The sequence below is a fragment of the Vulpes vulpes genome, chromosome 9 (genome assembly GCF_048418805.1).
Source record: "Vulpes vulpes isolate BD-2025 chromosome 9, VulVul3, whole genome shotgun sequence".
NCBI classification, from domain to species: domain Eukaryota; kingdom Metazoa; phylum Chordata; class Mammalia; order Carnivora; family Canidae; genus Vulpes; species Vulpes vulpes.
The window spans coordinates 94,483,325-94,505,066 of NC_132788.1; the positions used below are offsets into that span (position 1 = coordinate 94,483,325).

Sequence of the window (21,742 nt, forward strand, 5' to 3'; positions counted from 1 at the left end):
TCTCTGTATGATACTGAATTTTCTTCAAAATTAAGCTTTCGGGCATCCCTGGGTGGCTCAGTGGTTTGGCGCCTGCCTTTGGCCCAGGGTGCGATCCTGGAGTCCCGGGATCAAGTCCCACGTCAGGCTCCCAGCATGGAGCCTGCTTCTCCCTCCTCCTGTGTCTCTGCCTCTCTCTCTCTGTGTCTATCATAAATAATAAATAAATCTTTAAAAAAAAAAAAACAATTAAGCTTTCAAAAGATACAAATGCTTAACAGTTGAAGATCACAAAGTGATTTTTTTCAGAAACAATGCTTATTTTTAAAATTTATTCCTTAAACTACTGGGATAAATGTTTATGGGGGAAGTTCACTTCTGGCTACTTGATGCTTAGTTCTGGCTGGTATTAAGCAGTGGCATCTTGTAGTAACTGTTCACAAAGAACTCTTAGCTCCAACATCTGTGTTTAGCTTATAAAAGATAAGAGAGATTTTTCCACCTTTTTCCCTAAATTATATCCTGGTGAGGACAAGCATTTGCATGCTAGGCCAGTCACCCACCTACCCAACTGTAAAGTGAAGAACCAGTGCATAATAGGGACTACACAGCCTTGCTGCCTGATAGAGCCGGGATTTGTGCTGGGCTCTGATTCCAAAGTGTTACTGTGACACTACCCCACGACACTGGACTAAGAGGTTACTTACAGCAGATTCAGATACAGCTATTCTTTTAGGGAAACCATGCCAATGAAACGAGAGTTCGTAAAAATAGCATTTAGAATAGAAATAGGGTGTTTTTCTCTTTTTACTTTCTCACAGAAATAAGCTTTTCTTTAGTGAATTTTAAAGAAAAGGATCATTGAATGTATGATGAGACTAAAACGTGTGATGAGCTCATCTTTTTTCTTAAGGTTTTTTATTTAAATATAATGTACATATAAAAAATATAAATCATGAATATTCAGTAAATTTTAACAAAAAGAACTGTGCAGCTGATACCCAGAAGCTCCCACTATCCTATCTCCTTTCCTCCAGAGGGCAACAACTATCCTGGTTGGGCTGGTTTTGGGTTTTTTTGTTTGTTTGTTTGTTTTTTCTTGTTTTTTGTAAGATTTTATTTTTTTATTCATGAGAGACAGAGAGGCAGAGACACAGGCAGAGGGAGAAGCAGGCTTCATGCAGGGAACCTGATGTGGGACTTGATCCCGGGACTTCAAGATCACGTCCTGGGCTGAAAGCAGGTGCTAAACCGCTGAGCCACCCAGGGACCCCCTAGTTGGGCTGGTTTTGAATGTTGTCTAGAGGAAATCACACAGTGATTACTCTGAGTTTTTTTTACTCAACACTTGGTATGTAAGATACATCCACGTTATTGTCGGTGGTTGCAAGTTTATTCCTCTTGTTTGCTGTATGTGGTCTATTGTGGAGCTCTACCCCAGTTTATTAGTCTGTTCTCCTGTTGATGGACGTTTGATTAGTTTCCAGGTTTTGGTTTCGTTTTAGTAAGTGCTACTATGAACATATGTGAGCACATGTCTTGGAGCACACACAACAGAAATGTATGCCTATGTCTATCAAAGTATCTATAATGGGTCATAGGATATGCATATGTTTACATTAGTAGATGCTGCCAAGATTGTCCCAGAATGGTCATACAGATCTATATACTTGCAATGTTCGAGCATTCTAGCAGCTCAAGGTAATCTTTTTCATAATTGCCCCATTTGTGGGGGTGCTTTGAAGTTCACATGTAAAATTAAATCCAATAGAAAAGCTGCTTGTTAACAGGTGAATCTAGGGTGCCATATTCTGGCAATCAGCTTAAAGGGATCTTTCAAAGCAGGACAGGTGAGGAAATGGATAGGATTTTAGGTGAAGTTCAACCTCAGTCTCTGGTTTACTATGGGTGTCAGTTAAGAACTTTGCATTTGGTCCTTCCAACTATTATTTCCTAATTTCTAGAAAAGTATATAGGACACTTCATTTATGTTAGGAGCTGAGGATAATTATCCAGGTCATTTGGCTAGCTTTTGGTATTTGGCCAGAATTTATGGTGAATGAAGGAAGGGAGGAAGTCAGCCTCTGAAAAGTCAGCAAGGTTGGGGAGTTGGCTAGAAGGTCAAGACAAATTTATCACTGAGCAGTTAATATATCCAGCTCTCTGATTTAGAGTTAGTATAATTACATAGATCTATCCCATGTAATCTTTTCTCCACAAAACTGTCCATCAGTTAGTGGGAGAGCCCATTAAAATAGAGGCTCAATGTCACGAAATCTGCCAGGCTGTCAGATATGTGGGCCTGGGCCCCAGAATGGCTGGTATAAACCAACACTAGTATATATTCTGTTTAGTTTGTACCTCCACAGCTTTCCTCTTCTACCACCCCTTAATTCATTCCGATACTTAAAATTTTGTATAGAGAATACTGTCTTTATGCTGTTCTCACTTATTTTCCTAGGCTCTTATTATTTGGGCTTCTAACCTGGGAACTCCAGCTTGGTCTGTTCACTACCAAATAGAAAGGCAAAGGATGTACAGTAGTGGTATGTTTCTTGTGTATGGTGAGCAAATGGACACTGGAGGTAGCTATAGCCCTTAGGTTTTGCTAATCTTGATAAAATACACACCACTGCATTTTATATTTTCATTTAAATTGGAAGACTAATTTCATTAAGTGATTTCTAGATTAATCATTTTCTAGTCCTCCCTGTAAAACTGTCATTCCAGATGGCACAAGGTGAACAGTCGTGAGCATATGCATATATCCTTTAACCATGCCCTGGGCTATAGTATCCATGACAGCACGTGGGGAAGCAAGGAGAGTGGCCTGGCGTGGCTGCCTCTTCCTGAGGTGCTCTTGGTAGTGCTGCTCACCTGAGCCGAGAAGACACCTCTGATTCCTGGAGGTCTTCTTTCATGTCAGTCCTCCAAAGAGCCTCAGCCCATTCTTAACAGGAACATAACCGGTAAATGAGTTGAGTCAAAAGGAAATGACATGGGCAGCCCCAGGTGGCTCAGCGGCTTAGTGCCGCCTCTAGCCCAGGATGTGATCCTGCAGACCCGGGATTGAGTTCCATGTCGGGCTCCCTGCATGGGTCTGCTTCTCCCTCTGCCTGTGTCTCTGCCTCTCTCTCTGTGTCTCTCATGAATAAATAAATAAAATCTTAAAAAAAAAAAAAAAAAAAAAGGAAATGACAGAAATCTACTATGTGAGTCCAGCGAAGCTCTGCCCTCCGCTGGGCATTTAGAGTAAAGGAGGCACTCTGGAGTTGTCATGGATCTGGAACGAGCTGCCTGCCTTGGGGAAGCCTCTCAGTGAAAACCAGAAGGAAAAGGAAATGTTGGCTTCTGTACCTTTATAGTTTCCTTGTGGTTAATAGTAGAATTTATAGAAGTACTGAAAAAAACAAAATAGGGATTGATCTGAATTGATGAGAATTTGGACATGATAGAGATGATTTTTTATTTTTTATTTTTTTATTTATCTGAGAGAGAGAACACGAGCGAGGTGGAGTGGGGGCAGAGGGAAAAGGAAAGCAGACTCCGTGACAAGGAGCCCAACATGGTGTCGGTCCCAGGATCCCAGGACCATGACCTGAGCTGAAGGCAGACACTTAGCCAACTGAGCCACCCAGGTGTTCACTCCATAGAGATGATGTTTTAATGATAAAACTAGAATTAGTAAAATGTTGGTTGTTTAAGGAAATTTCAACCAAGTCATTAGTCACTTGGCTTTTAAGCCCCCAAGTTAAACCCACTTACACAACTCTACCCGTGGGAAACTGTGCTTCCAGACAGTAATCCCTTCCCAGCCCACCCCCTGGACTCACAGCCCTATACCAAAAAGGGAAAAGCCAAGTTTTTATTATCTGCTGTGCCTTTGGTCCTGCTTGCATCATGTGATAACAAGGCTGTTGAACCACTTTCCGGAGTAGCAGGTTACCCTCACAAAGAGAACAGTGAGGGCCCAGTCTTCAACAAAGAGAGTCTGTCGCGGGCGCCCCCCCGGAAGCCACTGCGGGAGGAGCAGTCCCCGAGGAGCCTGGGCTTCCCCTCACTTGGCCCTGATTGTGTTATTTCCGTTCTCCGGGGCACTCAGCCAGAGGATGTGCTGTGGACGGTTAGAAAGGGAGCGATGAAATGTGCTCAAGATTGGAAATTCACAAGCTCCCTTTCCTAGTTCCATGTTCTTTTCCCACCTGCCTCTCCCATCCCAAATAATAAAAATCCTTAAATATTCCACCAGGCGTGATGGGCGGAATGCTTTAGGGAAAGATCTAATAAACCTGAGAGAGTGTGAGGGATTTTTCCACTAGGCTAAACCTAATTTTAGCAAACCTTTCCATTTTTCAGGCCTCAGATGCCTGCTGGGTTGTTTTTTTTTTTTTTTTTTTTTTTTTTTTTTTTTTTTTTAAAGCTTGTATGTAGGTCAAACTCCCACCAGTTTTTGCTTTGATGCTACAGTTTTGAAGCCATGTTTCATCTCTCTCTCTCCCTCTCTCACCTCCCTTTCTACCAGGGAAGGAGATACCTGTTTTTTTTATTTTTTATTTTTATATTTTTTACCGGCAGAACATAGAGATACATCCTTCAGTTTGTTTGGTAAGGTCTGCTCCTGTGGCTTTCTTCATGTTAAGTAAGAGATCATGGCAGGGCATTCAGACATTGTCATCCTTATTAAAGTGGCGAGACCTTTGTCAGACACTAGAAAAAAACACAAGAATGTTTAGGTTTGAAATGGACAGAGTTTGCGTTATGAGAAATTAATTATCTTCTCCCCAGCCCTCTTAAATTCTGCCCCATTTCAAATTTGATCCTTAGCAATGAGCTCTTAGAAGGAGAGAACTGCTCCTTCAAGGCAAGGTGGTGTAGGTATTAAGGAAAAGAGAATGAGCCTCAGGGCAGACAGACCGGGGTTTGAACCTCAACTCAGTCTCTACTCCTTGGGAACTCAGGCCAAATTACCCAGTCCCTTGAGACTTTGTTTCCTTATCTTGAAACTGGATTCTTCCTGTCTCACAATCTGCCCAACAACCTAGAGGATTCAGTGAAATAACTCACTGCCTGGCAAATGGCAGGCCCTGACTCAGAATGATATCCTGTCTCCTCGTTATCTGTTCCCTAAATCCACTGCCCTAGATACTCAGCACTGTGAGTCGTATAGGGTGTGATAGCAGTCACCTCTGAGTGGCATGGGAACATCACCCACTCTTAGTGCTCCTTGCTTTCCTGAGAAGTGTTTGCCTGTACAGAGTCCCATAACCAGAAGTAAATTGTTTTTTCTCTAGCTCTTCCTTTTTGCTGCTACCTCTCCTAAGGAGTCACTGTTTTCTTGTATACTGCACACATATGTCCCAGTGGTTTTATTGTCCTGTTATGACAGGAAGGTGGGAATACTTTGGATTTCAAAAGGCTTTGGAATTTATAGCGAGAAAAAGAAGTTTTGTGCAGCCATTGTGCTTACAGCCTTGGAAAACCCTAAAGCTGCCCTATCACAGCTTGTTGCCATCAAGATATAGGGAAATAGGTAAACAGGCCACAGCTACTGAGCACGTAGCTTTGGAAATGGCCCCACTGGGCCTTCCAGCAAGAGCCTTCAGGCTTAGCCCGGTGCCTTTTGGATAGGCATCACCTCATGGGTCTCTGTCAATCTGCAGCTAATTCTCCTCTTTGCCAGAATATTTCTTGAATAGTTTATTTCCCCACTGGAACTCCCCCACACTAAGCTGCTGGTCAAAGAATTGTTTCTCGAGCTGGATGGGAGTCAAAGAATTGACCCATCCTTTTAGTGGCAACAGGGTTTGCACTACCATCTGTGGACTACCTCCTCCAGACCCTTATCCACAGGGTTCACTGTGGTTACAAGCACCACCTCTGGAACCAAGGTACTCAATCAGATCTAGGCTCTCCTGTTTACACTTTATGACATTGGCAAGTAACTTCGCCTGTCTCCTCTTTCACAAACTTGGTGACTTAAAACAACCAACGTGTTTTCTCAGTTCTGGGAGCTAGAAGTTCATTATCTAGCAAGACTTGCTGTCTTCTGGGGTTCTAGGGGATCTTCTGTTCCTTGCTTTTTCCAGCTTCTGGTGACTAGTGGCATTCCTAGGCTTATGGTCATGTGTCTCTCTTTTTTTTTTAAGATTTTATTTATGTATTCATAGAGAATAAGAGAGAGAGGCAGAGACACAGGCAGAGGGAGAAGCAGGCACCATGCTGAGAGGGCCTGACATGGGACTTGATCCACGGTCTCCAGGATCACACCCTGGGCTACAGGCGGCACTAAACCGCTGCACCACTGGGGCTGCCCGGTCATGTGTCTCTTAAAAGGACACTTGTCATTGGATTTAGGGCCCACCAAGATAATCCAGGATGATTTCCTCATCTCAAGGTCCTGAAATTAATGACATCTACAAAGACCCTTTTTCCAAATATGGTTGCATTTACAGGTTCCAGGTATTAGAACATGTATTACGTATCTGTTGCGGGGTTGCAGGGGGTAGGTCACCATCCAGCCCACTGCAGGGTGCCATTATGTTTGTTAAATTAAAAAATTACTTCAGGGGCACCTGGGTAGCTTAGTTAAGTGTCCAGCTCTTGGTTTTGGTTCAGGACATGGGATTAAGCCCCACATGGAGCTGCTTGAAAATGCTCTCCCTCTGCCCCACTCCTACTCATATGCGAGTGCTCAATCCCCATGCCCCACTCCCCCAACAGATTTTTTTTTAAAAATTACTGCAGAAAGCAGAGTAATCTTATAACTGATACAGGAAAGAGGAAAACAGGGTGGCTGGAACTAAAGTATATACTTTAATTTTTTGTTTTTGTTTTAAGATTTATTTGAGAGAGAGAGTGCAAGCAGGGGGAGGGACAGAGAGGGAAAGAGAGTTTTAAGCAGACTCTGCTGAGCTGGGGCCCAACACAGGGCTCAATTTTGTGACCCTATATGACCACCTGAACCAAAACTTGAGTTGGACACTCAACAGACTGTACTACTCAGGCACTTTTTTTTTTTTTAATGCTAGCTATTATTTTAAATCATTTCACAATGAACTGTTTAATTTGAGCACAGAATAGCGTGGTACAAAGAGAACTGGATTTAGAGTCAGAAGACTTGGATCTGATACTTCTTAGAAATTCTGTGACTATAAGAAGTCCCTTAACTTTTCTGAGCTTCTGTTTTCTTTCTATAAAATGAAAATACTTGTTCTCATAGCATGTTGGAGGAGCCAGTGATGTAATAAGGCACTATAATAAACAATTTCCCTGATAATACAGAAAGCCATAGGGTAGAAGTGGAGCAGATAATCTAGTTTCATTCTGTATAATATCTGAAAACCTAGGCTCTGGGCATCCTCAGTGACTTGCCCAAGAACATTGCATCTTGGCTGGTGTGAAGTGGAAGTAAGATGACGCTGTTTAGTTTTCCAGTCTGGTTAGTTCATCTGTACTTTCCCTGTTGAGGATAATACTATGATGGTCACTGATAGGGGTGCCCACTGCTGAGCCAGGAGTTACAGCAACCCACACCTTGCTTTTCACGTCAGAGCATAAACCTCTTTCTTACTGCTAAAAATGAGAAGCAGTTGGGACTGCATGGCTGTGTGTCATTCCACTTATGTGAGCACACACTTGATGTGCTCTTCCTTCTTCCTTCCTTCCCAGTACTCATTCTTGGCCTGTTTGTTTGTTTGTAAAGGCATGCTTTACTACTCTCTTCAGTTTTCTGGAGAGAGATCTGAGAAGGGCTGGCAAAATATTCTTCCTCACTTTCTCAAGTCCTCTTGTCTAGACTGAATTTGGAAGAAGGAGGCAGTATGCACCACCCCAATAGACATGGGCTGTATTGGCTGGTCCGAGTGCGTGATTTCCATTGACTGGTCCTGTGTCTTCCATTCCCAAAGCAGGAGTCCTTGTCCATCATTTCCACTTCATCCTCACTGTGCTCTGCGTGTCATATTCTTTCTCCTTCCTGTTGCATAGTTCTCTGCCTTGCTCTCTCACCCATTCTTAGGCCGCCTGTGGGGTGCTGCCCCTCACCCCTCAGCTCCCACTGCTGTCTACTCAAGCTGCCCTCATGTAGCCCCTGCTTCTCTTCAGAAGCTCTCTGCCTCTGCTCTAGGCTCCAGCTCCTCTGCATCTCTTTTTCAAGCTCTCCATCACACAGGCCATCAGTCCCACATTCCTTCCTTCTCTAGAACCTTTCACCAAGCCCCCAACCCCATTCTGCGTGCTGGGCTCATCCAGCCCTACTGCTGTAGACACACTGTGGATTATGTGGCTTTTACTTGAGCATGCTTTTTTGAACCTTTTTGAGCTTCTTGCTCCTCAGGAAATGCAGGTGACAGATAACCAGGTGATGCAGGTACCTACCTCTGAGAGTGGTGAGTATGAAGATGCCACAAGAAGTGGTAGCTCTCAGGAATAACAGGAGTGACACTTGTATTATTTTCTGATTTCTTAACTCAGGTGGGGCCTTGTGCTTAGGATAGTCTGCTGCTGTCGTGTCTCTAACCCCCTTCTTCACTCTGATGCACATCATCCAAAATCCCAAGTCATCTACAAGCTTATCTCAATTGACTGGAAGGTTTCAGGTTTTTGGCTTGCTCCTTCTGTGGTTTTCCCTTGATGTGCCTGCCATGCTGTACATCTGTGGGAGGAATGATGTATAACATACTTGATAGATAGTTGTTCCTTTAATCCCCTTGTCATTCCCTAGGTTGATAGACTTCACTACTGCCTGTATGTGTCCTAGCACTGTGGCACAGGCACCCAACAGCTTCTGGCTTTGGCGGTCAGTTGGTATAAGAGTGGGTGACTGTGTTAGCCCAGCAGTGAGTCCAGTACTTGCTCTTGCATTCTCTGAAGCAGTTTGACCAAGCTGTCCTCTAGTGGATGGGTCTAGGGGACTCCTCTGCTGGGCTTTCCCATGATTGCATTATAGAGCACAGAAAGGTGGGCCTGAGGGCCCCAGACTTGCTGTCCTATTTATTCTGAGGTAAAATGTTGATATATTTTGTTTTATAAAAATTGTCCCTGAAAGGCAGTAGACCACCTCTTCCCCAAACTTTTGACCTTGTGGAGTTCTTTTTCACTAAAACCCCCCAGTAGTGAAGGGCCTGGGTCAGGAAACAGACACGGGCAGTAGATGGTGTGAGGCTTGAAACTTTATGTGTCTCCCTTTAAGACAGGCCTTTTTCTAACAATGACAGAGAATTCCCCTTAAGTTTTCTCCAGTACTTCTTTATATGTTGTAATTGACTGGTAACTATCAGTCCCATCTCCCAAATTTTCCAAGATTGGACCTAAAGCATTCTTTCTTCCAGCTGTCTCAGAACTATGTCTAGAAACGTATTTAGTTTCATACAACTGACCTTTACAGAGATACTGAAATCCCTAGATTAAAAAAATAATAACAACGAAACACCATAGATTCTTTCCTTATTCTGTAGAGAGTATAATTTGCTGAGGGTGGAGGAGAGAGAGAGAAAAAGCAAGCACATGCATACATTTCAGCCTAGATCTGTGCCCATTAAAATATTCTCCTCTGGATGTAGTTCTTGAAAACCAAGCCCAGCAGCCAAACCACTGAGTTTTAAGAACTAAGAAATATTCATATCTGAAGTAGGATTGGCAAACTACAACCTGTGGGCCAACTTTGGCCCATCTCCTGTTTTTGTGTGGACTGTAGGCTAAGAATGGTTTTTACAATTTAAATGGTTGGGGGAAACTCAAAAGAAGAATACTTATATCTCATGAGGATTATGCAAAATTCACATTATAGAGTCCATAAATAAAGATTTATTGGGGGATGCCTGGATGGCTCAGTGGTTGAGCATCTGCCTTCAGCTCAGGGCATGGTCTCAGAGTTCCGGGATCAAGTCCCACATATGGCTTCCCTCAAGGAGCCTGCTTCTCCCTTTGCCTGTGTCTCTGCCTCTCTGTGTATTTCATGAATAAATAAATAAATAAATAAAACCTCAGGACACCTGGGTGGCTCAGTGGTTGGGCGTCTGCCTTCGGCTTAGGGCGTGATCCCAGGATCCAGGATCAAGTCCCACATCGCGCTCCCTGCATGGATTCTGCTTCTCCCCATGCCTGTGTCTCTCATAAATGGATAAATCAATCAATCAATCTATCATCTTAATAAATAATCAATCTTATATAAATAAAAATTAAGATTTATTGGGACAGTCTCACATATTTGTTATCTGTGACACCTGTATGTCATCTGTGACTGCCTTCATGCTACAGTGACAAAGTTGAATAGCTGTGACAGAGACCATATGTTCTGTAAGGTCCAAATATTTACTGTCTGGCTCTACAGAGAAAGTTTGCTAAAAATCCTAAAGGCTCAGTGTGAAACTGCAGTCAGGAGGTATTTTACTGCTCTTGTGTCTAGTGTCTCCTCTCATTAATCTCAAACCAATGGGAAGAGATGAAGGGGTTGTCCATTTTTCTTGCTCTGCCCCCTACCTCCCACCAGCCACCATCTCTGTGCTTCTCCAGGGCCAGTGCTTCATGGTGGGGGTTAGGAGAGACTTTTATTTCAACAGGACTTGGAAATCCGATTAGGATTCCTTTATAATGTTGATTTCACAGTCGTGACCAATACCCTTTCTTGCCTACTACACCCCCACCCACCCCCCCACCCCCCGTGTGAAGCTCAGACTTAACTGAGCTGCTATCATCAGAGTGCACACTAACTTGCTGTAAAGATCCTCTCCATCCCCTGTGGTCAGTGCTTGGCATTTTGTGTCCTCAGGAAGATGTATAACAATCCACTATCCACCCAAAGTAACCAAAACAAATGTTTTCTTTTAGGGTGCTCTTGTAGTTGCTCCTTACAGCTACCTGCCTATACCAGGGTTTAGGGTATTCTTTGACTCCATAGACTGCCCCATTATCCTTCTTCCTCCAAAAAAAAAAAAAAGAAAAGAAAATCTGGACATAGAGATTATTACAGATTATGGCTCTGTTGGTATTTCAAATCCTTCAGAGGGTTAGGTATTTGTATTTAGCAGTCTTGAGCATTGAATTGATCTCTTTCTTCCTAGTACACTTGCCATAATACTTTAAATCTCCTTCCACAGGTCAGATGCCAGGTCCAGGTTCCATGATCCCTGGGCAACCCATTCCAGGCCGCATGATTCCCACTGTTGCAGCCAACATCCACCCCCCTGGGAGTGGCCCAGCCGCTCCTGGTATGCCTCCCATGCCAGGAAATATCTTAGGACCCCGGGTACCGCTCACGGCACCTAATGGCATGTGTAAGTAGCATGATGGATGGGGGGAAACATTATCCTTGTATCTCTCTGGGTGGGCTGGAGACAAGAGATGGGGCTTTGTTCTCTAGATTTATAGTTTGGCAGGTCCATGGACAGTGCAGCCTGTGACAGTAGGTTCTAGAAGATTGGTTTGTGATTAGGGCTCTTCAGCACCCCTGAAGAGCAGGTGCACAGATGATGACTGCAAATACTTAGAGTTGTTGGGCCTCGTGTGCAATAGCCATTATGTTGTGTACTCTCAACACTGAGGTCTGTGGGGAGGCCAGAAAGACATTCCTCACCCACTCCTGTTTAAGCCCGTCTATCTTGAATCTTGGTAGATACACACAGCTGCTGGTTGTTTTCCTATAGGAGCTTGTTATGGACACAGGGTTCAAAAGTGGAGGGTGCAGAGAAGGAAATAATCGGTTTAAGGCAGAAATAACAAGTTTCTTGTAGCTACTCTGGGATATTGGTAGTAGCGACTTAGTAGAAGCAGTATTGAGGGGCTATGTTGAAAAGGAAGTGGAGGTCCTAGCAGGCTCTGTGGAGAAGGCACAGGTGCTACTGAGCTGTGTCTATCTGACAGTATGTGTGAAGCCAGGTCTTTCCTCCAGTAGACCCCTTGGTCTTTCCCAATCATAGTCTCCAGAGGCCTACTTCAGAAGCTCTGCCCTGCCCTTTACTCCTGTAGATCTTCTCAGAATGATCCCAAAATGCAAGTATTCCAAACGCATCTGTGATCCTGATTCATTTACAGGTTCATGTATGTGCCAAGGAGTTAGCTTCTATCACAGAACAGAGAGCTAGGACTCAAGAATTCCTGGTCTTCAGGGGCTTTAGTTGGGAAAACAAGAAATGAACAAGTAGATGTTACTATATAGGATTTACAAGGTACGTGAGACTCTGAAGTGCTTTGCATACACTGTAGCACTCTGGGAGACTTCCCAGAACCAGGAGGCGGGCTCTCTGCACACAGACATATCTCATTTTTCTTTGGACCCTAGGGGCTAGAACAGCGCAGGTGCATGGAAGAGACAGCAGTATAGCTGGGTGTAGAAAAACATGATCTCCCTTGAGTCATTGCTTAGCGATTGAAGTCTAGCAGATACTTCTTTTCCTTGGCAAGAGAACACTTAACCTCGCTGCCTTCCAGGCAGTATGCAAACATGCTAGCCTGCCAAGAGGGTTTAACCAGTTTGCCATCCCTTGCAGAAACAATATCCTTGGTCTTTAGCACTGTCTAGGATTTCATCCTGAAGGGCACTTGGAGCAGTACCTTGAGACTACGGAGGGTTTGAGTTTCAGGTGCTCTCTTCCCCCACTTCCTGCCACAAATGAGTGTTTCCAGGATTCTGAGCCGCTGACTTGGCTCTCAGATCCCAGGTAGGCCTCATTGGGTGAGGTGGTTCCCCTCTTCCAGCCTGAGATTTCCTTCGCTGGAAAGGGAAGGGATTAGATCAGTGGGCTTCAGAATGCTTTGAAGAGCTTTAGCAGTTTGATGGAAATCTCCTGGGGGGAAGGTTGGGTGAACTGATTGGTAAGCAAGGCCGTACTTAAATTGTTTCATATGTTTTCATTTCTGACAAAATCAGAAGGTTTAAAGAACCCCGGATTAAATAATCTCTAGGGTTCCTTTGTACATTAAGCAGCTAAAGTGAAAATAGGAAAGAGCCCCAGACACTCATACTAATTGTTCCCTTCAGGACCTGACCTAGTTTTGGCCAAAAATCCAAGGACTGCAGTTCAGGAGCTGTGGGGCCTCCCAGGACTGTCCAACTTGTCAGCAGCTGCCTCGAGTGAAGCTCTCTGACCCTGGTGGAGACACTTAATCCGCAAGAAGTTATTGATAATCTGTTTTGTGCCCACCTAGGCCAGGCACTGTGAGAGAAAGAAAAGAAGACACAGAACTTGCCCAGGAAGGAGCTTTATCATTTAACTGAAGAAATAAAATTAGAACCATTAAAATGCAATAAAATCAAAATATAATTAAGTTCTGAAAAGGTCTGGAGTGATTCTTGGAAGGGCTGGGCCTCCAAGGAGGTTGGGACAGATTCAGACACCTCAGCATGTGAGCCGAGACCCGGAGGTTCGCGTGGACCTGATCCGGATGGCCCGCCGCGGTAGCAGCAGTGCCTCAGAGGCTGCATTTATTGCCTGCCATAAAGAAAATGCCTTCCTATATCACTTTTCTCTGAATGGGCTCTCTCCCAAGCCCTTGTTTCCAGCAATGACAAGTCCCTCTTGGATGTGTTTGCAGATGCCCCTCCACCGCAGCAGCAGCCGCCGCCACCACCACCACCGCCTGCAGATGGAGTCCCTCCGCCTCCTGCTCCAGGCCCTCCAGCGTCGGCAGCCCCCTAGCCTGGAAGACGGGGGCAGCGTCCACGCCCAGCGCCGCCAGCTGCCGGGCAGATGATGAGACTTGAGTTCCTCAGCTTCCTTGGGTTTCTTTTAGGATTTTTTCTTCTCCCGGCCCCAAGCACGCATCCCATATTTCCCTGTTCCTCTTGCCAACCCCTCTCCGTGCTCCCACACCTCTTGTGTTAGGTCCTCTGCCGGCCTGCCGGGAGGCGGGGAGCCTGCAGTGACAGTGCGCCCTGGTCATCCTAATGGTAACCTGCATCCCCCCCCGCCCCCCGCGTCCTGGTGTGGGGTATACTGACAGTTTCTCTGCAGGTCCTATCAACATTTGAATTTTATGTCTATTGTTTTTGCTCTCCTGCAGTTTTTGGCTTTGTCTTATGCTTATGTGGATAATGCTTTATAATCATTATGTTTTCTTTTTTCTTTTGTCATTGTTGCTTTAAATGGGAGCATCCTAAGTTCATAGGAACCAAAAAATGGTGATGGGCAGAGGGAATAGCCAGAGGGGACAAACCTAAAGGCATTATAAGTGACCTTATTTCTGCTAATCTGAGCTAAGATTGGTGCTGAAGGCGAAGTTGCATGAGACTTTTGCCCCACATAAACGCACCAAAATTCAAAGAGATGGGGACGGGACCCCACTGATTTTATTCCTGGTGAGGAATGTGAGGACCTCCATCCACCCCATGTGGCAGAACACGCCCCTTTAGTCCCCGGTAGGGGTACGCACAAGCATTAGAGCAGACCCACTCCTTCCCCAGGCCCACCGATTCTGGCTTTCTATGCAGGTGCTTCGTTCGATTAGGGGTGGGGCTTGGGGGAGGCATTCTTTTGTTCCCTAGACTAGCCAGGAACATTTTAAGAGCCTATGGCAATGACTACCCAGTGAGTCTAGTCCACTAGTCACTGCTTTGTATTCATTCTTTGCCCCCCCTTTAAAAAAAAAAAAAAACTCTAAAACGTAAAAAAAAAGTGAGTAGATAGTGCTAAACATTTTAGCTCATGGAAGTTGGTTAGGATGGCTGGGGGTTCAAGTCCCCAAACTACCTCTTGCAGTCCAGGGTGAGTGGGGTTTAGTGAAGCGGTACTTTAGGTTTGGGACGGGATTGGAGAAGTGGGGCAGGATCAAGGGCCTCTCGTACCTTCTCCCTTCCCTTCCTGAGATCTCACATTCCATCTGTCGCAAGGTTATCAGGAAGATTCTGGGGGCACCAAGGAACTCAGTTGGCAATCAGAGCATCATGCTTTGAACTTTGGGGTACTCAGACTGGGAGATCAGAATGCCGTTCCAGACGAGGAGCCACAAAAATGCCTTAACTTGAGCTCATTTCTACCCCTGCTGATGAATGACTTGAGAATTCTTGGTTTTCTCTTCTTGTCCTTCCTCCGTCCCCTCTATCCTTCCATGGATGGGGGAAGGCTGTGTTTGGTGGAGCTTGATTTCCAAAGTACCTGGCCTCTTCACATCACATTTTCAAGTGGCAGTTTCATTATTTAGAATGCAAAGCGGAACACCTTTTGCATATCTTTTTCTATATATTCTGTAAAGCTTTACATAAGAGAGGGTATAAGGAGGTGTTTGTAAAACACCTCAGTTCTTTTTTCCTTAGTATCAGAAAGCAAAAAATAAATAAATAAAACCACAATTAAGATTTGCCTTTCAAACCCTCAGGTGTTGCCTCTACCCAGGTGGCCCTGGTCACCATCAGAATACTGGAGCCAAGGAGACCTTGTTCCGTGTGTGTGTGTGTTCTGGACTCTTGGAGTGGAAATGAGCTTGTTCCTGCTGGAGTTTAGTTCCAATGCATTTGCCTCCAGAAAGATCCCAGTGCCTTTTGACAATGGCCAGGGTTTTCCCTCTTTCCTGCCAGTCTTTCCCAAAGGAAATGCATTCCAAATACTTATCTTTTCCACTGGGGTCTTAGAAAGAAAATGGAATTCTGGTTCATACTGTGGTCCCTTGTAACCTCAGGTCTTTAACGTGATCACTTTCAAATTTAAAAGATCCAGGTGGAAATATTTTTACTATGCTGGTAACAATTCTACAGAATACCTGAATTCTTAACACTGTTATGTTTCAATATAAGTGGTGACTTTTTCTTTTCATGTCTTTGATCTGGTTTCGTTCCTGTAATACAGCCACCCAATTTTGGGGGGGGGGGGGGAATAATACGTGGTTTTTGTACAAATCTGTTTCTCAGTGTGTTGTTATTTTGGAGAAACGAAGGGAGGGAGTTTTGGGAGATGGAGGAAATTGGATCAAGAAGACCTCATCTCCCTCTTTTTCATCGAATAAATGGAACATTTCTGGATTCTGGTCCCATTCTCTGCATTCACACACCAGTCTCTTCATGTGTCCTCTGAAGAGCCTAAATATTCAGCCACACCTGGTCCTGGTCAGCAGTGAGTTCAGGGATTCAGGGCTTCCTGACTGACCACCTTCATGATGCTTAGGAGCATACAGTTAAATGTGCCTTGGCCAAAGTGAAGAAGGGAGTGTGACCAATATCCTGGCACCCCCAAGAGAAGAATGGGTAGTTTTGTTTGGCAGGATGCAGTATAGACAGCCCCAATTTGGAGGCAGGCCTTGAGGTTGGTTGGTTCTGTAAACCTTTATTTTAAGGACAACCTTTGAGCATCCACAGGTGTAAATCCTGTGCAGAAAACAGGAAGAAACCATTGCTTTCAAGATGCTTATGATCCCAGCAAAGCAAAAGAAGTGGATTCTGGGCAGAGAGGTGAATGTTTGGCTCCTCACAGAAGTGTGCTGGGTGGGTTGTGCTTTGTTTTCTGGACCTATTCCAATTCTGACCTCTAGTAAAGAGTGCTGGGACAGGCAGGGTCTCCCAGAGTTCCTGTACTTCCCAAGGGTGAGGAAGGTGAACCCTTGACCCAATCCAACTAAAGACTGGTTGCAAGTTCTTTGCAAAGCATAACAGGACATGTATAATCAGCCAGTCTTTCACAGGTTCTCAGATCTTTACTGTGGAGTGGTTCCCCCACATGTGATCTAGGGTAGTAGTTCTACAACCTCAGTCCAGATCAGGGTCACCTAAAGGATTGTTCATGTCCAGGTTGCTGAGCCCCACACTCAGAATGTTGTATTGTTTTTGAGAGAGGTGGGCAGCAGGAGAGAGTCTCAAATAGGCTCCATGTTGAGCATGGAGCTGCACGTGGGCTCAATCTCATCACCCTGAGATATGACCTAAGCCGAAATCAAGAGTCAGAGGCTTAACCGACTGAGCCACTCAGGCACCCCTTAAATTCTGTATTTCTGATAGATTTCTAGGGGGGACCCTGATGCACCTAGTCAGGGGACCATCCTTTGAGAACCACTAGTTAGGAACGTTGTGTGGTAGAGCAAGATCTATGGTTCCTGACTGTTCATACAGTAAACATTTGAGGCTATTACATGCCAGGCATTGGACCTTGCATGCAGTGAAGTCATAATTATGAATAAGGTAAGCAAGACCCTTATGCTCCAGGCCACTTACATTCTTGAGGAGTGAGGGGGAATTCAAGACCATAGTTAATAAATATTATCTTAGATCGTGCCAAGTGTTCATGAAGAAAAAGAAATGGTGTAATCAGTAGTTTTCTGGGGGGTAATGTAAATAGTCTGCAAATTGGATGTGTTTACGTGATTTCTGTTCTGGGTGTGGTAACCTGAGGGTTCCCCTTCATTCCAGGAGAACCTCATCTGAATAATCAGAGCACCCTTTTATCTGGATGCCCAGTGCCAGCCCCAGAGATTTCATTCTGCAAACCTCTCTGCCTGTGGTCTTTATTGTAAAGCCCCTGCTTTCTGTTCTACCACTCCTGGAGCATAGCTGACTTCAGTTGGTCTTGTTGAAGAAAGATTTACTGAGAACAAGGTGAAAGCACTTTGATCCCCTGTTAATGGATTACCTCCATCTAAGGAAGTTACCTTGCAGAATGGAATGGAAGTCTGGGACCCTCAATGTTGGATCTCCTTGTGAACAGCTCCCCTGGACTTGACTTCCCTGTGGCTTGTTTTTAGGCTTCCCACCTCTCTTACTAGGAAACACCTTTGACCCTGAGTTCGAGCTGAGACAGTAGGGCCTAAGGGAGAGAGTCCTGTGACTCAACCCCCAGCCCTTTTCAACTCATGGGACCCCAAGGAGAGAGAGACTTGTCTGATCCCCTCTACCTGCTCTTGGCCTGCCTTGGAGAACTGAAACCAGCTTTATTCCCTACTGTCCCCAGAGGCCTTTCTATACCCTTCCAAACCCATGGAGAGCAGTCAGGTGACACTTCTGGCAGCCACCTTACCACTACAGACCCTTAAGGTACAGCTTTTGCAGACTTACGCAAAATAGGCATCCCTTAACACAACCAAGACTGGAAAGAAAATCCCTCCCACTCTCCTGTGGCAACCTGCCACCTCAGGTGCCCTCACGACCAGGTGGTCCTGGAGCAGCAGTGCCATTGGAGGGTAATACAGCGCCTTTGCACAGGCTGGTTTCTGTGGTTTCTGTGGTTGGCTTGGCTCTGACACTGGATTTCCGACAGTCATCCAGATTGACTGGCATTCCTTGTTCTGGTCTGCTTATTGTGTGTACCTATGGGTTTCCTGAGAACCACCTGGAGAGGTTGCCTGCTGAGACAGCAGGACTCCTGCATACAAGCCTAGTTGCACCATGTCTGAGGCTGTGCTGGCTTGTGCTGTGTGGCTTTCTCCCAACTGGCTTGGCTTTGGGATAATGAAATTCAGGGGCTTTTCCAATTTTGCAGCAGACCCACTGCCCAGGCAAGATGGCCACCTCTAGGTTGTGACAGTTTTCTAGGATGAGTGTGCAATGGAGAGTCCAGAGTTCATGTAGCAGGGAGGTGTTTGTCAGCACAAATAACTCAGGGCCCCTGACTCTTGGCTCTTCCCCTCTTCCCAGTAATGGTACAAGGAGGTCCACTAGCAGTAGCCCATCATCAAAAATGGTCAGAGCTGACTGCCCTATAGTCCATATCCCCTCTGGGGAGAGGCCATACTAGATGGCCCTTTCTGACTCTGACCTAGGACATGAGTCTAGATTCTTGCCACGTTGTATGTAGCCTGTTAAGAAATCATGGCGTTGACTCAAATGCCCAGGTGTGGGGACTGGGGAGAGAGGCAGGGCTTCCATTCTGCCAAGTGAGACCTGGCCTCTGCATCTGGATTCCTCTTCTGAAATTAAGAAGCAAGAATGAAGAGGTTTGAAATCAAGATCTTAGCTCAAGTTTCGGCCTTACCACATCATTAGCATGATCTCAGTGTCAGTTTGCAAATACGCAAAGTTGTAAGATATATAGCAGGATTGTGAAGAACAGGACAAATTAGAGTACTAGGAAAACTAAAAATTCACAAAAATGTTAATTAGTTACTACTGAGGACTTAAAGCCAGAAACATGCTGCTTCCTGTCCAGACTGAAGTATGCCCCCAGCCATGGCAACTGGAGCAGCCCCTTCCCTGGACAGCAGCCCCTAGTTAAGCTAGAGGCTTCCTATGCACAAAGAGGCAGGCTGTAGCCATGGCAATGGGCCTTGTGCCTGCCTTGGTACTGGAGGCAGGTTGCCAAACCCAATAGGAACCTCTAAGGCATGTAGAAGCCCTTGCCTCACAAAGCATCCCTGATGCCCAAATGCACGAGACTCAAATGTGGGGAACATGGGTGTAAGCTCTAGACAAGTTAATTTCCCTTTCTTTCACTTTGCAGTTCCTACATCTTAGATCCCTTTTTAGCCCATCCTAACCTCTGTGCCCAGAAAAAGGACTACTGTCACTGGACACTATGATTACCACTTTCTCATAAATGAGACGTGTTACTGACTCCAACGTCATGCAGATTTAATGCCGAATCCTGCTCTTCCTGTCACATTCCATTGCCTGAGGAGCTTCTCCCATTTGTCTCGTGGAGGTGTCTCCAAACTCCACAGGTGTGCTGTGCTCAGTTCTTAAACTGCTGGTGAGGTCTAGGGAGGATCAGAATGAAAGTGAATGGCAACCATTGATTTAAAACCCCAAAATGAAGAAAATGGTTGAAAGAATTTGTCTCCAAGGTAGGGTAGAAGGTCGTTGAGGAAAGTGACATTTCATGTTTTACCTTCTACCGTATGTTTGTTATAATTCAAAAATTGAATTTCAGCCAGCCTGGCTGTCTCAGTGGGTGGACCATGCAACTCTTGATCTCAAGGTGCTGAATTCAGACTCCATGTTGGGTGTGGGAGCCTACTTTAAATCTTTTTAATTGAATTTAAAAGAATACTTAAATATTTAATAAGATATATTAAAATGAGGAACAAACTAGAGTAGCTGGAGTTTTAACAAAGAAATAGGAGAAGGGCCCCATTCAGACCTTTCTTGTGAAAATCATGGCAGTAGTCATGTCCCAGCCGTCAAGGCCCCATCATGAGGCCTCTTTCCCAGTCGGGTCTGGGGAAGGAGGCAGTAGGCACCAAGATCCTCCACTCTGACAACCAGCACCACCCAAGAATCAAGGTGACACAGAGAAGCAAAGGAACACATAGAGACTTGTACACAGCTCGAAAAAAAATTATGGAGATAAGCCTCAGAGATGGGGTTGGAAGGCGCCTGGACAGTGCCTCTGTGGCCCACCAGCAAGTACAAAGCCCAGCCCGGCCCTCTACTCAGAGAAGGTTGTATTCCAAACTGGTATTTACTGTCCCCCAGAGGCAGCATGAAGCCATGGAAAGAGCCTCAAGTCAGCCCCTGTGAAGGAAGCTACAGAGGCAGGTTTCCGGGGTGGGAGTACCTGGTTGCCATCCATTCGTTCATGCTGCTCCTGGCCTTCCTCCAGGGGCCCCCCTGTGCCTGCCCTGTGCATAATGTGCCTTGCAGGCCAGAGGGAAACTAGGAGAAGGAGGTAGAGGGCGTTCAATTTCAGGGACAGGCTGAGAAGACTTTGTAGAGGGGAAAGGTGACAGGAACTGAGCTTTCTGACAGGAACTGAGTTTGCCAGGCTGACCGGCAAGGAAGGGAATACCAGCCAGCCTGCCTGAGAGGCTGCTGCTGCAGTGGGAACACACTTGGAACCAAGGCAATCCCATCCAGAGACATGCACTAGGACGTGAGGAGATAGATTCCCCAACTAGGTTGTCTTTGTGGCTGGCTCCCTAGGGACAGAAATGGGAGTGCCTTTCAGATACCGTAGGTGTCACATCTGAGGTGGTGGCCCCGAATGTCATCATTTGGGTCAATAACAGACCAAGATGTGGATGGTTGCCTTGGGCGATAAGCTAGGTGACTAGCCACAACCCCCCACCAAGCAGGGCTCTGGGGATGAGGGGTCCTTGGCTGAGCAGACTACTCTAGCGCCGGGGTCTGGAGCCCGCGCGTCCCTAGGCTGCCATCTAGGCTGCTTGGGTCTGCCCAGGACCTTGAGCTTTGGTAGCCTGGGACACATGGGGATGATGAATCCTGGTAGGAAGGAGCCAGGCTGTCCCAAGGAAGCGAGTAGAAAGGCGGGGTAGCCGCAGTCTCAGGGAGGTCTGGCCCCCTGACCCTGGGAGGCGTCGCGGAGGGCCTGGCTGTGCGGGGCCTGGGCTTTGGCTGTGGACGGATTAGGTCTGATCCGATTAGGGCCTGGGCCCTCGGCTTCGCCCAGTTGCCTGGCGCTGCCGGCGCCCGCCCCGCCCCGCCCCGCCCCCGTGCGCACCCGCATACCTCCCAGAGACCCTTCCCCGCCCCGAACACGCATTGGCGCAGAAATCCGAGAGGCTCCGCGCGCCCCGGACTCGGCTCATTTCCACAGCGCGAGCTCGGGCTTCCGCCCCCTGCGGCCCTTCGGAGCCCCGCCCCGAGCTTGCGGGCGTCTGGGCCCCCGCCTCCGTGCTCGCCGCGTGGCGGGTGGGTTCCTCGCAGGTGGGGGTGGCCCGTGCCAGCCCTCCACCGGGAGGGCGGGCCCCGCCCCGCCCCGCCGCCCCGCCCCGCCCCGCAGGTCTCCCGCCCGTGCACCTGTCGACTAGCGCCACGCACGGCGCTGTGCTCCGCACCCACGCTACTTCACGTCCGTTTGTCCTGGCGTCCGAGCCGGGGGTCCGTCTGTCCCCGGCAGGCGGACCGCGCCGGGCAAGCGTCAGAGCTACGTGCGGCGGGGCGGGCGCGGCGGGC

The 21,742-nt window shown here is 46.5% G+C and overlaps 1 protein-coding gene and 1 long non-coding RNA gene across 5 annotated transcripts in view; one reads left to right on the forward strand and one right to left on the reverse strand.

Moving 5' to 3' along the window:
- Nucleotides 1-15,928, forward strand: part of SMARCC1 (SWI/SNF related BAF chromatin remodeling complex subunit C1) — a 167,467-nt gene extending 151,539 nt beyond the window's left edge. For 2 of the 4 annotated variants that reach the window (XM_072721013.1, XM_072721014.1), the window contains exons 27-28: nucleotides 11,076-11,252; nucleotides 13,510-15,928. In XM_072721013.1, coding sequence (XP_072577114.1) covers nucleotides 11,076-11,252; nucleotides 13,510-13,613 — 281 coding nt within the window. In that variant the 3' untranslated portion in view covers nucleotides 13,614-15,928. Of the gene's footprint in view, nucleotides 1-11,075; nucleotides 11,253-12,955 lie in introns of all 4 variants that reach the window. The other 2 variants (XM_072721016.1, XM_072721015.1) reach the window with 2 other exon arrangements.
- Nucleotides 3,438-21,709, reverse strand: LOC112912309 (uncharacterized). The gene is made up of 4 exons (XR_003233482.2): nucleotides 21,587-21,709; nucleotides 8,356-8,632; nucleotides 4,549-4,686; nucleotides 3,438-4,093 (listed from the first exon to the last, which is right to left on the reverse strand). It is a non-coding gene; the product is annotated as an uncharacterized lncRNA (long non-coding RNA).
- Between the last annotated feature and the right edge of the window lie 33 nt (nucleotides 21,710-21,742).